Below are 15,771 nucleotides of genomic sequence, written 5' to 3'. Positions count from 1 at the left end.
ACTCTGATGCTAAGCATACAAAATCAGAGAACCAAATCGTATCTGTGGTGTGCAGAGAGCTTTGTAAGTTACACCTATACCTGATGACAAGGAAGATGAAAAGGAAACAAGACATTTACGAGTTTTAATTGAATGGGATGAGAACAGCTCCATTTTTCATGTTGACAGCAATTAAATTACATTAAAATATTATGTGTGTCATACATCTTATCAAAGAAGACTACGCAAACTGGGAAGGGAAGAGGGAGGTGGGAAGGGGGCACACAGGAAGCTAACCAACTTCCTAAAACCCCAGATGCCACCAACAGTCAAGCTGTGGCTGGTGTCAGAAGGGTGACTTTGCCAGCACAGCGCCCCTGAACCTGAACCTGGCTAGATCAAGTGCCACCTGGGAATCTGTCTAACCAGCTCAACAGGTTATTCCTCTCAGGCCAGCCCTTCTCGCCCCTCCCTGCAAAGCTCAGTTGGGACAAGTTTCACCTGCTGTACAAACACCACACGCAGAGCGCCCAGCCTACCTCCAGGCAAGATGGGGGAGTGAGTAGTGAGAGCGGTGACTGGACACAGCGACTTTTAACACATGAGCTGCGTTATAACCCCAGGGCCTTCAGCCCTCACGCCCTTACCTGTTGAAGCATCTCTTCGGCGGCATTGAGTTTCACCTGGTGTCCTTCCAGGCACACCTCCAGGTCCCGAATCTTTTCTCCTTGTGCTTCCACTTGGTCTGTGAGGACACTCACCTGCCCCAGGAAATAAAGCAACGGTAGAGGAGCAGAAATGGCTCACCTACTGCTGGGAAACCATACTACTGATCCGTACATAAAAATGCCTTTTCTTTTTGGCGGGCAGCAGGTGGGGGGAGTGAGTGTCCTGGATGGAGAAACTCCAGCTGTTTTCTTACCTTGCCATTGCCTAACTGACGTTGTCACATTTCCTGCTCTTGACACACTCCAGAGAAAAATACCCAGCAGTCAGGAGAGCTGCCTCCGGGCTGGACTCCCGCTCCTTAGTCCTCTTACAGAGCTCGCTCTGGCAGTCTGGACCTCAAGGCATATCTCTGCCGGCAGGCCAGGGCTCTGCCACCTCATGTGGAAGAGCAATCCAAACTCCTGGGGAAACTAACCAATGACCTTACCTCTCTCATAAGGGTGTGAGGGCTGCTCACCTATCAGGCGAGTGTTCTGAAGCAATTAAGGAATGTGGGATGTAAAGGGCATGTATTAGCACCGACAAAACTTGGCTCCAGAAAGGTTTTTGTGCTTCACAGGCCAAAACATGATTCTAAGTCATAACACACACATGCCACATTGCACATAGAGTGGCAGGAAAGTCGTCTTTCTAAAAATCATGGAGAAGATCTCTTGGGATTAATAAAGATCCATTTATAGGAAGTCCTTTAAATTATACCCTAACTACATATGGAGGATTTCCATAGTCTGCTCTAGTAGCAAACTGCCCCCAGATCCTCCCTTTTATTAAAAAGGTGCCTCAGAGCAGGAAGATGAAGAAAGAGAATGGATGGCCTCCCCAAATAAAGAAATCAATGACTGGTAAATTAAGATCCTTTAGACACTTTTGGTTTTCAACCAATGGTTGAGTCATTGTCATTTACATATAGATTATCCTAAATGATTTCTCAGTCTGTAAAGGAATGATAGCTGGAGCATGGAATTAATGTAATTCACTTATGAGCGTTTAAATAAACTATCAGTTATAGGGGCACCTGGATGGCTTAGTCGGTTAAGCATCTGACTTTGGCTCAGGTCATGATCTCGCAGTTTGTGGGTTCAAGCCCCGAGTCAGGCTCTGTGCTAACAGCTCAGAACCTGGGGCCTGTGTCTGGGGCCTGGATTCTGGGTCTCCCTATCTCTCTCTCTTTCTGCTCCTCTCCCACTCATGCTTTCTCTCAAAAACAAACATTAAAAAAAAAATTACAAAGCTCCCTTTACAAAGGAAAAAAAAACCCCAAATGAATACTGCTACTTTAAGCTCTCCATTTTTATGTTCCCAAATGGATAATGAATTATTGAAACCCATTCTTGGAGTTGATACACAGTGTACAAATATTCCAGTTATAATCCAAAAACAGGTGCCTTCTGCCAGTCAGGCCCATCTTGAACACAAACCTTTGTGGTGGTTTTTTCAATCCTCATGACCCAACACTCTCAGCAGTCCTGGCCTTTTATAGCTACTAGCTCTACTTTCAAAGGGGTAGGAATACAGAGGGTGGCCTTTCAGAGCTCCCTGGGTTTCAGAGTTTCTGTTTGGGAAGGTTGCGTTATGGTTAATCCTATTATGAGGATTAACACATATCATCTGCACCACACCTCAGGGCCATGCGCTGGCGGTACCCACATGACTATGTGGTCCCCAGCGTTCCATGCCCTGTAGCTCAGCTTACACACATGTCTGTGTGTAAGACTCAAGACATGCAAGGCTACGGGCTCTTTACAAAACTTTTTTTTTTTCCTTACAAACTTGAATACTCAGTAGAAAGATCATGGAGAGAGGCAAAGAAAATTGGGACAACTGTATAAAGATCCTAGAAGGTGACCTTTATTCAATAAAAACAAATACTTTGAGTCCCTACTCTGTGCTAGGCATAATTTTAGGCACTGTGGGGAATACAGAAGTGGAAAAAAAGGGAGGGGGTGAAAATCCTTGTCTTAAAAAAATGACATTCTGATGAAGATATATAAGATTTTGATTTTAGTACATAGGCTGCCAAAGTGAGCACAGAAGATTTTGTGTGTGTGTGTGTGTGTTTTAAGTATTATGAAAACAAAGTAATTTGCCTCGTGATTTGCCTCGTTCTTCTCCAAGTAGATCTAGGAAAACATTCTGGGCCAAGTGATTGAATTAATTCAGTCTGGCTGAGCTGCCTTGTAAGTTAACCGAAAGGCTCTACCATGTTGAGGGTCTAACCGGCTCCATGGGTCACTACAAAACAGGGTGGTCACCTACGAGCAGCTCTGAAAGGCTGTTCACAAGCTCCTGGAATAGAAACCACTAGGATCCACTTCTGACTTCTGTGATTAGTTTCCCATGTGTGTTAGGACTGGAAATAAGGATTCTTCAAGGATTCAGGGTTTAAAAAAATTTTTTTTTAATATTTTATCTTATTTTTGAGAGAGAGAGAGACAGACAGAGTGTGAGTGGGGAGGAGCAGAGAGAGAGGGAGATACAGAATGCGAAGAAGGATTCAAGGTTTAAAACAAAACTGTGAATGTCAAAGAGAACATTATCACAGAGGACTTTATTAAATTGTGTACCTTTAAACAGAATGTGTGGTTTCAGCCACAAAGGTTCCTGGTTCAAAGGTTTGTGAGTTCATACTTTTTGCCACAAAATTTCAAATTGGAAACTCTGATCAATTGCTTCATTGGGATGGAGTTTCAAATTACACATCCCTCAAAATATGTGCGATATAACGTGCTATATAATCTGCCCCCTCCTACCTCTCTGAAGGTAGTTCCTCCCCACCAGATTTCTTTTTTTTTCTTCAACGTTTTTTTTTATTTATTTATTTTTGGGACAGAGAGAGACAGAGCATGAACGGGGGAGGGGCACAGAGAGAGGGAGACACAGAATCGGAAACAGGCTCCAGGCTCCGAGCCATCAGCCCAGAGCCTGACGCGGGGCTCGAACTCACGGTCCGCGAGATCGTGACCTGGCTGAAGTCGGACGCTTAACCGACTGCGCCACCCAGGCGCCCCCCCACCAGATTTCTTCACGGTCATCAACTCCAGCCACACAGACCCTTGTTGTTCATCCTATACACCAAGCACACTCCTTGCTCAGGGTGTGTGTGGGGCCAGCCTCCCTGCCTGGAATGTGCTTCTCTGGGCATCCACGGGGATCCCTCCTCCCTCGCTTGCTTCAGGACTCCTATCAGGGAGGTCTTCCCTGACTACATAATCCTTACCCTGCTTTCCTTTTCTCCATAGGATTTATCACTGTCAGAAGAAACCTTTTATGTATTGGTTTATTGGAGAGACCCCCCCGACCCCCCCCCCCCGCAAACACACACACACATTCTGTAAGAACAGCAACTTAGTTTATTTTCTTCACGGCTGCAACCCCAGCACCTAAAACTAGTGTCTGCCAAATTGCAGTCGCTTACATATACATATTTAATGTTTATTATATATTTTTGAGAGAGAGAGAAAGAGAAAAAAATGAGCATGGGAGGGGGAGGGGCAGAGAACAAAGGGGAACAGAGGATCTGAAGCAAGCTCTGTGCTGATAGCAGAGAGCCTGATGCAGGGCTTGAACTCATGAACGAACCATGAGATCACGACCTGAGTCGAAGTCAGATGCTTAACCGGGTGAGCCACCCAGGTACCCCTCAAATATTTTTTTAATTAACAAATTAATGGGAAAAAAAGATATAAATTATATAATTGCACATTTGGCCCAAGCTTATTTAAAATAGGGACAGGGAAAAAAAGAAAAGGCTAGGGAAAAAAGGCCAAAATGTTAAACTCTCTTTTTGACTTCCAAAATTCCTAAAATAATCATTCATTACTCTTACATTCATAAGATGAATAAGATGAAATAGAAGGAAAAAAGCCAAATAGCCTCTTAATTCCAGTGCTCTAAGCTAAAGCCCACAGTGGAGGGTTCTAGAACCCTACCCTGCCCCCTCTCCCAATACACTACCAGCCCTGTCTACCACGCTTCAAGATTTTGAAGGAGCCAGGACTGGAATATGTCCTTTCTGATCCTCCAAATCATCAATCACAGTGCCTGATACATACCAGGCACTGAACAAATGCTTGATTTATGCGTTTGAGAGTGAACACAGCAAAGAGCCCCTATCACAACAAAAGGCCTCATGTAAGAATGCTCAACTTCATGTCCTGCCAAGGAACAGGAGTTTTCAGAACTGAAATGTTCCTTTGACGATCTTTCTCCATAACAAGTTTTGGAGTTCCTTTCTTTGAGGCAAGAAAGTCATCAAAGGCTCATTAGCCCATGTTACCAGCTCCAGGGGATTTGGCCTCAAAGTGATCAGTCTAGATCCAGCTCCAGACGATTTGGGCCTGATCCTGTCAGCATCCAACCTTACATCCATATTACTCATGGCTGTTTTATTAGAGACATGAGGACACATCTTATCTCCCTTAGAAGATTCCTGGGCTCCTAGAGGACAGGGCCTCATTCATCAGCCTGGCCACAGAGCTTCCAGTGTACAGGCTCAGTAGTACAAGGATGAGTAAAGGAACACATTCATGGCCCGAAAGCCAGTCCAGCGTTTCACTGTGGCCTCAGTGACTTTCTGCTTTGTTTCAGGAAGAGTCTATTTAAAAAACATACACTTTAGGAGCAGGATAAATCCAAAGGGAAAAAAAAACCTCTTGTACTTCCCTTCCACTTAGGGCACCTACAGAGGCGGAGGTAACAGGATAAGCCATTTCCCATGAAAAAGGACCCACCTGTAAAATGAGGGACTCCTTATCTCCTTCTAGACGTGCCAAGCGTTCCTGGTACGTTTCATTACTAGCAGCACCGTGGTGATTCACCTGGGACTAAAAAGGGGGTGGGGGGGAAAGAATTACACTTAAAAGGTTGGGAAAACATCTTACCAACTTTAAAACGAAGTGTGTAATTTGTGAGGACAGCACATGCTGGTTGCATGTGCAAAACCACCCACCTAAACAGGAAGCCACAGGATTTCAAAACTACTACGAGGAGGACCATTGAAAGGTGCGCCTTGAAAGCTGGCAAAATCATCCCCCCACCCCGATGACCTCACCCTTGGCCAGGAAGGCCTGAATGGAACTCCAGACCCAGTGGTGCTTGACTTGACTGGGCGTGTTGGGTCTGGTTTAGGTGGAGGCACAGCCTGCCAGACACACCAACTGCAATGAGGCTACTCTTTGCGGAGGCCGGGGAGCTGGTACCATTCACCAAGGAGCTATGTGGGAACAAGTTCTGCACAGATCTCGGTCTCTCCTAACTCTCACACCAGAGTTCTCCAGACCCAAGGCACACCTCACGGCATGGAGGCCCATCCTGAGCACCGCAGGGAGCACAGAGGATGGGGGACACCAGCCACAAGGCCCTTCATCCACTCACACATGCCTTCCAGGAGTGGCTAATCCCTCCCCTCCATAAGGGCTCTAGCAGGCCAGGCTGGCATGCTGCATGCTTACTTCTCTCGGTTCTCACACTACAGGGGAAGATGAAACATCCCACGAAGACCCCAAATGATAGCCAGAGGGACCTCAAAGGACTAACAGGAAACAGAGAGATCCAGAAACCAGAAAACAGCATAAAGGGAGAAGAAATAAAATGGCAGATGGGAGGCAGAGTTCATAAAATGCTCTGAGCAAGAGACAGGAGGCTTCAGTCACTTTTTGGGTGTATCTGACCTGGTTATAGGCAGGGAAGAGGGAGAGAGGTGGCTGCTAATGTGACTGAGCTGGCCCAATGCCACCAACACTCCCTTCCTCCATGCTTAAAGGAAGGCCGAAACCTAGAGGCCCAGGGTAGGCCATTCAGGGGCTTGGCAGCCTGAAAAAGCAGATCTGATTGCTAAATGGGGAAGTGACAATCATCAGAATCTGGGCTAGTCCAGAGGAGTAAATGCTCTGAGGTTTATGAGGCAGTCTCCTCATTCCAGAGGCAAGTCATGGTTTGCAAAGGAGTGGGTCAGAGAGGAACCCAGGCGGAGAGGTGGGCCCCTTCTCCTGAGCCCATTTCCCCACATTCCAACCTTCAGAATGGGCTTGCCAACCCCAGGCTAGCCAGGCCTGCAGCACCCGCCTCGGCACCACTGCCTTTCACTCCAGCCTCTCTCCAGTGTGCATCTTGTTCACGGTTGTGGAAGCTCTTTCATACCAGAGACAAAGGGCCTTAACAATCACAAACGACTTCTTTGTGTTCATGGCAGTTTATTGTTGCTACATTAATTCTGGTCCTCATATGGTCAAACTCTGACTAGTACACAAGGATATAATTATAACCGAAGTATTCTCAGAACCTAAAACGAGAGGAAAATAATTCTTAACAGCAGGTCAAATGCTTCTCTGTCAAAGAACTCACATGATGGTGATTTTCAGGGAATAGCGAGAAAAGGACCCAGGCACCCAAGGGAAGCTGTGCACGTCTGATCCCACTACCAAAGTCGACACACGTATAGGGCCACCCACCCCTGGTAGCTGCCATTTCTCCAGCAGGAGGTGAAGGAGAGAAGACCAAAGGGAAGACTGCAGCAAGCCACCACACCACTGTGCCTAAGTAGGACCCATACAATCACCCAGAGGCACAGCTGTTTTTACTAACTGGCCAAAAAGCAAGTTGATGCCATAAGTTCAGTTAATACCCAAAATGCACGCCACAGAGTCTATAACAGATGACAGAAGTAGATTAAAAAACAAACAAACAAACAAAACAAAAAACGAATCTGGATCCACTCTAGCAGCTGAAGGAAAAAGACGAATATGGTAAATAAAGTCTAACTGGGAGAAACAGAACTATTCCTACAGAATGTAGAAACTTTCAGATTTTCAGAGACCCTATGCAATGGGATAAACATCCCAATATCCATGATGATATCCTCACAGTAAACAGAGCCCAGGAGAACTCACTGCTTTGCTATGATACCCTCTAAATAGATCAAAGGTTAAGGGATCATATAGGCTAAAGGCCAAAGCAATTCAATGGAGAACCAACCAATGCAATGTGGCCCAAGCAAAGGACAGCAGATCTATAGCAAGCACTTATATAGTACTAGACATGAGCCAGGTGCTATTGACTGTACTTTGCATGCCTTAACTCTTTTAATACTTCCCATAATCCTGTAAGATGAATGTTATTTTGATTCCATTTTGCAAACGAAGGAACCGAGGCACCAAATGTATGAACGAGGCATACGTGGATATTTTGCCTAACTGACTACGTGGGAAATTAATTTTCTGTTGTAGGTTAATTAAAGAGATCAAGTACAAATTTTGTTTTAGATATCGAGACTGTATGAAATATCACTTAAAATAAGTTTTAAAACACTATCTGAACCTAAATGTCCATTAATAAAGGAGTGGCTAGAAAAACTACGGCTCATCCATATTGTGGACAACTTGTGGCATTTCAGAGCATGAGGTAGGTATTTATGAACCATCACAAAAATATCAGATATCTTGGAGAGTGAAAATAGCAAGATCCAACGAATCATACAGTGTGGTATTAGAAAACAGTACTACACAGCTCCATGGGTATATGGCAGATGTATGAAAATAAATAGACCAAGTGTCTGGAAGGCTACACAACTCAGAACAGTGTTGTCTCCTGGGGATGTGTCTGGGCTACAGAAAGCTGGGGGTGGGAGGTTCGGTCAAGGTGGGATTTTACTTCATCCATAAACATTTTTGTAAGAAGCTCAAATATTTTCTTGAGTAGTTAAAATACATTTTAAGATCTAGGAACACTGAGTACCAACAACAGTGGTTTCTGGTACTTGCTTCCTCTCATAGCAGCCTTGAGGGGCACACCCTCTCCCCCAGCAGTCACACTGGTCCATGTGATGGTAATCCTCATGGCAGAAAGGCACCTCCCTTGTCTCAAATCATGCTTCTAGAGTAATAGAGCATCTTCCTATCTTGTTCAGTCTACCAAAATCACTTCTGCTCTCTAGCAAGCTTTCAAGAAGTATTAAACAGCAGTGAGATGGAGAGGACATCCCAGACAGAAGTCTGCAGTATCACCATTCTTTGCTTTTCCTGACATACAGAGCCAGGTCTTCACAATATAGAAAAGATTGAGGTCTTGAAAACTGCAGTCCCTTAGAAAGGCACAGACCAGGATAAAACACCATCTCCACTTGAAGAGCCTGAAAAGCATCTGAGAACAGAACCAAGAAGAGGATTATTTTAGAACTATCTCGTTGAATGCCAATATTTATCGGCCGAAGGTGAGGATTTCATTACGGCATAAAAGACACGTGGTTAGGAAAATGTCATTCCAATTATTCAGAAACATATTCAAAGAGAGATGGGGAGGGCCTGGGTGGCTCAGTTGGTTGAGTGTCTGACTCTTGATTTCAGCTCAGGTGGTATCTTGTGGTTCGTGAGATTGAGCCCACGTCAGGCTCTGCACTGAGTATGGAGCCTGCTTGGGATTCTCTCTCTCTCCCTCAGTCCCAACCTCACTCATACTCTCCCGCTCTTTCAAGATAAACAAAACAAAAAAAAAGAAGAAGAAGAATTAGGACACAGTTCTGTCTTGTCCTACTTTAAAAAGAGTTTGTAGGGTGTTGGGGTGGTTCAGTAGGTTAAGCATCTGACTTTGGCTCAGGACATGATCTCGTGGTTTGTGGGTTTGAGCCCTGCATTGGGCTCTGTGCTGACAGCTCAGAGCCTGGAGCCTGCTTCAGATTCTGTCTCTTTCTCCTCTCTGCCCTTCCCTCTCTTTCTCCTCTCTGCCCCAAATGCTTGGTTTCTCTCAAAAATGAATAAATCTTAAAAAAAAAATTAAGAAGAGCTTGTTTAATCAGAGGGTATGCCAGTTTCCCTAATTCTAACAGTGGAATTGCAATAGAAGACTCAGATCAATTTGCAGATCTGGGTCCCTGAGTGACTCAGGTTTGGGTGTCTCTGAAAACTCTTGTCCATGTTCTCTAGGAGGTAAATCAGTGATAGAGTCGCTGCTCAGCTCTCCACACCTGAGGTTGGACTGAGAGACACATGCTGGCAACCAACCAAGGGAAAATAGTCAAGTCAAATTCTGAAGGGTGCTACATGCTAAATTTCTATTCCTCCACACTCTGGCACGGCAGGGGAATTTAAAGGAGAGTTCTACCCTGTTCTCCTCTATCAAGGATGCTCACACTATTGATGAGTAAAAACGAAATTATTTCTTATTTATATTCAACTAATGAGGTTAGCCCCTAGGCTAGATCTAAAAGACTGCTGATGTACTACTAGGTAGGATATACATCAATTTGATTTTCTGTTTTATTATTTCTACAAATGTGACAGAAGAAAAATGGATCTTCTCATTCAAATTTGCTACAGTCAGAGATGTTCCTGAATCTATAACTGAGGTTAGTTACCTGGTACATTGTGTGGGACCAAGAGATACTGTGTGGAAGCAAGGTATCTGTGTACTCTATGGAGGTGAAATGGCAAGTACAGATTGACATTTCCATGTCCTCTTGCATCTTGACAGAACGTCACAGTGAAACATGCTCCCTCTCTCGTATCACAGAACAGAATGGGGAATTCTTCTTGTATGTATGTTGTCAATAACTGAGTAACTTTAGCCAAGATTACTGAAGCCAAACCATCTTTGCCTTTATCAAGGCATTGCTCTCAAGAGTCTGGGAAATCCATCCTCTAAAAGCCAGAACTCTTGAAGGCAAATGTGAAACACAGTCCAGAACTTTCAGATCAAGCACTTCCTGAGGCCTTGAGAGTGATGTTACTGTGAGTCCTCAGGAACAGAGAAAACACAGCACTTTGACTCTGGCAGGTTATGGATCTATTTTTAGAAGACCCCAAATGCTATTACTTCTAGGGCTGGGCAAGCATAGTATAGAGCTCTAACAATCAACAGTCTAAGGTGGGGCTATTTCCTAAGCCATTATGAAGCGGAAAAGAGAGGCTTTAGGATGATTTAGCAGCCATGTGGGGTGTTCTATGGTTGGGGGTCATGGAGTTGATCATAAAAGTTAATCAGTCTCAGTGATTAGGAGGGCAGGGAGAGGCGGGAGAGAGGACTGTGTGTGTCTAGGAAGGAGAGCACTGACCAGACAAGATTCCAGCATGGATAGTCTCTACATAAAAGGAAGTTTGGGCCAAACAAGGACACTAGTCTAATCTAGACTGAGTCCTGCCTCCACCTCTCCCAAAGGTTGGTGAATAAGCCACTTACTCTTAGTAAGTTCCTCATGCACAGAGAGCTGAATACCAACAGACCCAAGAAAATAGGCTTTCCATATCTTGGGGGTCACTGCATTTTAATTAGGGATGAGATTATCTGGGGACATTTAGAGCCCCCAAAAGAAACTTATTAGTTATAAAAAACAAAAAACAAAACAAAAAAACCCTCCAGACTAGTCAATTTCCCTCTTGTTTTCTTGTTCAGGGGGGGAATAAAAGACGAATACAGAGAATTCTTCTGAACCCTGGAATCTACTGTCTGTCTAGAACAGGCTGGGCCATTACCTTTACTGTAACCACATGGCACAGGTGAGGGCTGCCACCTTCTTAGAGATATTCTCACCCCTCCCAGCCACCTGATCTAAAGCATGGATGGTTGAATCCTTTTAAACTGAAATTTTAAACTTGGGAATAGAAAATGGTAGTGGTTGTGCTAGAAGGTTCTTACGTTTGTTAGTAGCCATGTCCTCATTCTGTGGAAGCAGCTGGTTTGCAGAAGTCAACAAAGAAACCAACATGCATGGAAACACAAATAAAAGCCAAGAAAGAGACTGGTGGCATTCTCATCTCAGATTCACGTGGTCTCAGGCAGTGAGATTTCTGCCCTTCCTGTTGGTTCCCTCTTAACCTGCACTGGGTTCAAACTGAGTTTCTGTTGCTTGCACCCGACAGCCCAGTCTCATGCATTTGTCTAAAAAGGTGCTAAATCAATTGACCGAAATCTACTCCTTTGAAAACAAGAAAGAATTCCTGTGTTTTGGATAGAATACTAAGTTACAAAGAAATTCTGCTTACTGCTGATTTCCTTGAATGGGCAGTTGAGGAAAGAATGGTCAGTTCTGAGCCAACTATAGTCAATACCAGGATCATTAGCAAAAGCCAGTGTGGCACAGAGTATGTCTGTGTGGGATGCACTGGGATAAAAATGGCACTCAGTCTCCTTCATGTGTGAAATGGAAGACTTCCTATCTACCATCTGTTGGCCTCCATTAGTTCGCATGTAGAGAAAGAAGGTTAAGGCAGGAGATAATACAAGATGTGATAGACCCATGAGTATCAACTGGTGTGTGTGGGGGGGGGGGGTAGTAAAAATAAATTAAAACACAACAATAAATAGGAAGGTAAAACAGAGCTAAAAGATGTAAGGGTGAATGAGAAACGAATAAATAAAGGGCAATAAGAACATGAAAACACCTAACTGCCATTTAAGAAGTTATATTGAAAGACTGACATGTCTGTACATGCTGTACAAATGTGAGGTCTGGGAGCTGGGGGGCCAAGAGCTGGGGTACCCACACCCACCCTTTGCCCATCTGGAATTCAAGGCAGGGGATCCCTGGAGACTTTGTTGTGGGCTTCCATATGCATGTGCAGAATTCCTATAGCCTCCTCCTACACAGGCATGACCTCTGCAAAATGACAGCTACGAATGTCTAGGAGGCAGGGCTGTACTAACCATGTGTACTCTTAGGTAGGTCATCTCATTTCAGGTTTTCCTATCCTTTAAATGGAAAAAATTATACCTCACAGAGCAATGTAGAGGGTCAGTTAGGTCATTAAGCCTCAAAATCTACAGGAATAAAGGCACAGAATGTTCTTTATAGAGGGATGCTCTAATATTTCCTGTCTAATACAAACAGCTTTTGAATGATGGTGGAAATATGGAAATCATTTAAACGGCTTTGTTTAAGCTAAAAGACCAAAGTACGGTTACAAGCAGTTCATCCCTTGTACTGACAGTTTTTTGTTTTTTTTTTTTTTTGTACTGACAGTTTTAATTAATTCATTCTTTTTGTTCAAGAGAACAAAAAGGCAATGTTTCTGATTAGGACACCTAATCAGTATCTATGATACTGATATGATATGATACAGATACTATGAAGTATCTGTAAAGATCTGTACAAACAGCCCAGGGGAACAATAACCAAAATATCTTCAGGCTATAAAGAAAGAAAGAAAGAAAAAAAAAAAGCCCAAGTGACAACATAGAACTCACTGCTATCTAAGAGCTCTGGAATCATACTTGTGGTGTAAACAGCTGAGGATGTGTCACTTTTCCATCGTCCCTGAAAAGATGCCCATGCTTTGAGTCAGATCTACAGGACCACAAGTTTTTCTTCCTTGTGAGCATTTTACTACATATTGTAAGTAATATGTACTACATACATTACAAAGGAGCACAATGAGAATTTCAATAGCTGATAATCACCAATCATAAAAACTTGAATTTTTATTTCTGTTCCAATCTGGAAGTCAGGTCCAATTTAAGTTAAACATTAGCATTCTAGCCAAATCACCCCTGGCAGCTTCCCCAGAGCCATCACCCTCTGACTCTAGTGGCTGGTTAGATTCCATGATGCTTGCTCACTCTTGGCTGGCCCCTCCATTGTAGCTTGGCCAAGGAAGAGCCATGTTAGGTCTCTGCAGAGGTCTGGAGAAGAGTGCTTGATGCCAAGGCCAGGAGCCATGCAGAATCCCCAGGAGGACTCTTTCTCCTCCCGGCCAGATTCTACCAAAACGGCATGCCCTTTGCGTATGGTATGGTCCCCTCTCAGGAATGCTGGGTAGGCCACTTGTACAGTATTCCCCTGACTGGTACAGGCTAGAAGACCTCCTGTCAGCATCTCACTTCTCTGAACATGGGGAAAGAGCTGGTTCCAGAACAGTCAAGTGGGGCAGATGAGAGGTCACATGGGGGTATCATGGGGCATGCAAGCATGGAGTGTGGGCAAATCCTAAGGCTGTATAGTGTGACAGCTCTAGCCATCACGGTGTTATTCAGAGCCAACAGCTACTTCTCAGAGCTGCTGCCTTGGGCTCCAAAATACATCTGCCCCCATGTTTTGATACCAAGATCTTCAGTCTTCACGAGGTAAAGTCACATTTCCTTCAGTGCTTCTAATAAGCTGTGAATTCCAGTCCCCTCAGGATCCTGGCCACATTTCAAATACTGTCCCAACTGGTCAGATCATTTTATATGATGGCCTCTTGCTTGTAAATACATGAAGATTTTGAACAACATACTGGATAAGGCTCTCCCTTCATTAGTCATTAGGAATGTGAGATGACGTGTTTTTAGCTGAATAAGAAAACAAGGGAAAATGTGTAGTATTTCCAGGCTGCATAGTCAAGAGGATTTTATCAAATCCAGAAAACCAATTTTAAGTGAGTCATAGCTGCCAGGCACAGAAGAGAGGTCAGAGTCACTCAGGCCAGACTTCAAGCTCAGAAGTACCACTCACATACCAAACTTTTTAGAAACTTGAAAAATGTAGACCTTAAAAATAAACGGACCAAAAAAAATAAAAAGTGGGTCATGAGGCAATACTCAATTCCTGTTACATAGTTCAGGTTACCTATCACCAAGGGAACCAAGCAGTAGGAGTGTAGGTGGGTGCTTCTAAATAGGAAAGTCTCCCTAGATTTTTTGGTTAGGGAGTTAAAGGTTTTCTGTCAGTTATTATAAAACCAACTGTTCCCAGGACCAGTTCCACCTTTTCTAGGCAAAGAATAGTCAAGCCAGTTTACAATCTTTGGCACAGAGTTAAAGAAGTTTCTTCCAGATGCAGTAGGAGTGGAGTGCGATCAGCTTCTTGACTACTCAGAGTCTAACAAGAGAAATCCTATCCTGACCTTGACCTCTTTAGGTCTTCCACCTCCTGGTTTCAATTATATCTAAGAGGAGGATAAATGTTGCTGGTAGAGGTGTCACTGTCAAATGATCTAAATGCCCACCTTTGAGGGAAAGTAAAGCAAAGTTCATAAATAGCAAACAGGTTGGTCAACTAAAGTTCATGTAATCACACATTCTTTCTTCACTTATCTATTCAATGACTCAAATATTCCTGAATACCTACTAGGTGCCACACTGTGCTAAACAAATGATTCATTCCCTGCCCTCAGAGAGCTTTGTAGTCTGACAGGGAGATGTGATAAGTACGGTCATAGAATAAGCCAGCAGCGGTGGTACAGGAGAGGGACAAATGGATTATACCTTCAAGGGAGAAGACAGGCTTTAGAGTGGAGTCACTGCTTGAATGAGCTTGGAAAGCTATGAAGGAACTCCCCCAGGAAAATGGGAGAGCAGAATCTCTGGAAAGTTTTCCTAATAAAGACTACCCATAAAGCCATGACCATCAACTACCCTTCAGACACTCTGGTTTCCCCCAGACTAACACAGAAAACAAAAGACCATCTACCTATAAGCTCCCTAATCAAGGAGTTGGTGTGATGTGCATGATGGCTCCTAAATGATCATCCTAAGGACGATCTGGAGTGAAAGAAATGCACTGGATTTACTAAGATCTTGTTCCAAAAGTATAGCCTTGGAGAAGCGTGGTCCCCACTACAAGCTCTTGATCAGGTGGCTGGATACAGAAGGGACCGACAGTGTTGGGCTGCAGAAGAAGTGGCATTTGTAAGTGCGCTGGTATCTTGTGAAGGGAGGACATTAAAGCCAGGGGGATAGTACAAACAGGAGGTTCTATGAGTGGTGCACTTTCCTCATCTTGCCAATACCAACAGACACACTGGCTCATTGTTATTAGTAACATTTCAGGGACAGAGGGGTAGCATCAGGTGCTGGGGCTGGGGTGGAGAGCGTGCTGTGACTGGAGACATTAGAAGTAAGTGCCCAGTGCTTCTTGGACTGTCTGGACACTCTGAGGAGCCAACAGTCAAATCGGCATGAGACAAAGATCCATAGGTGGAAAACATGGGATTAGGTGGAAGGCCAGAGTGAGGAGCTGGTTCTCTGGTCACAAGAATCCTGTTAACCCTATGAAATTCTCAAATGGGAATGAATCCTGGGGGAAATGGATACTAAAAGTTGCTAGGGAATCGGAGGCAGTGAGAACATTATAGAAGGAATTTGAGAGAAGTCATTCGG

At 44.1% G+C, this 15,771-nt stretch overlaps 1 protein-coding gene across 7 annotated transcripts in view; it reads right to left on the bottom strand.

Annotated features, from left to right (window-relative positions):
* Positions 1 to 15,771, bottom strand: part of PPFIBP2 (PPFIA binding protein 2) — a 145,339-nt gene that overhangs the window by 60,500 nt on the left and 69,068 nt on the right. For all 7 annotated transcript variants that reach the window (XM_042904368.1, XM_042904371.1, XM_042904370.1 and 4 more), the window contains 2 exons: positions 5,439 to 5,531; positions 627 to 740 (listed from right to left, as the gene is read on the bottom strand). In XM_042904368.1, the coding sequence (XP_042760302.1) occupies positions 627 to 740; positions 5,439 to 5,531 (207 nt within the window). The remainder of the gene's footprint in view (positions 1 to 626; positions 741 to 5,438; positions 5,532 to 15,771) is intronic.

The sequence above is a fragment of the Panthera leo genome, chromosome D1 (genome assembly GCF_018350215.1).
Source record: "Panthera leo isolate Ple1 chromosome D1, P.leo_Ple1_pat1.1, whole genome shotgun sequence".
Classification (NCBI taxonomy): Eukaryota; Metazoa; Chordata; class Mammalia; order Carnivora; family Felidae; genus Panthera; species Panthera leo.
The sequence above is the reverse complement of the archived record's forward strand: the minus strand, read 5'-3'. Positions and strand labels throughout refer to the sequence as shown.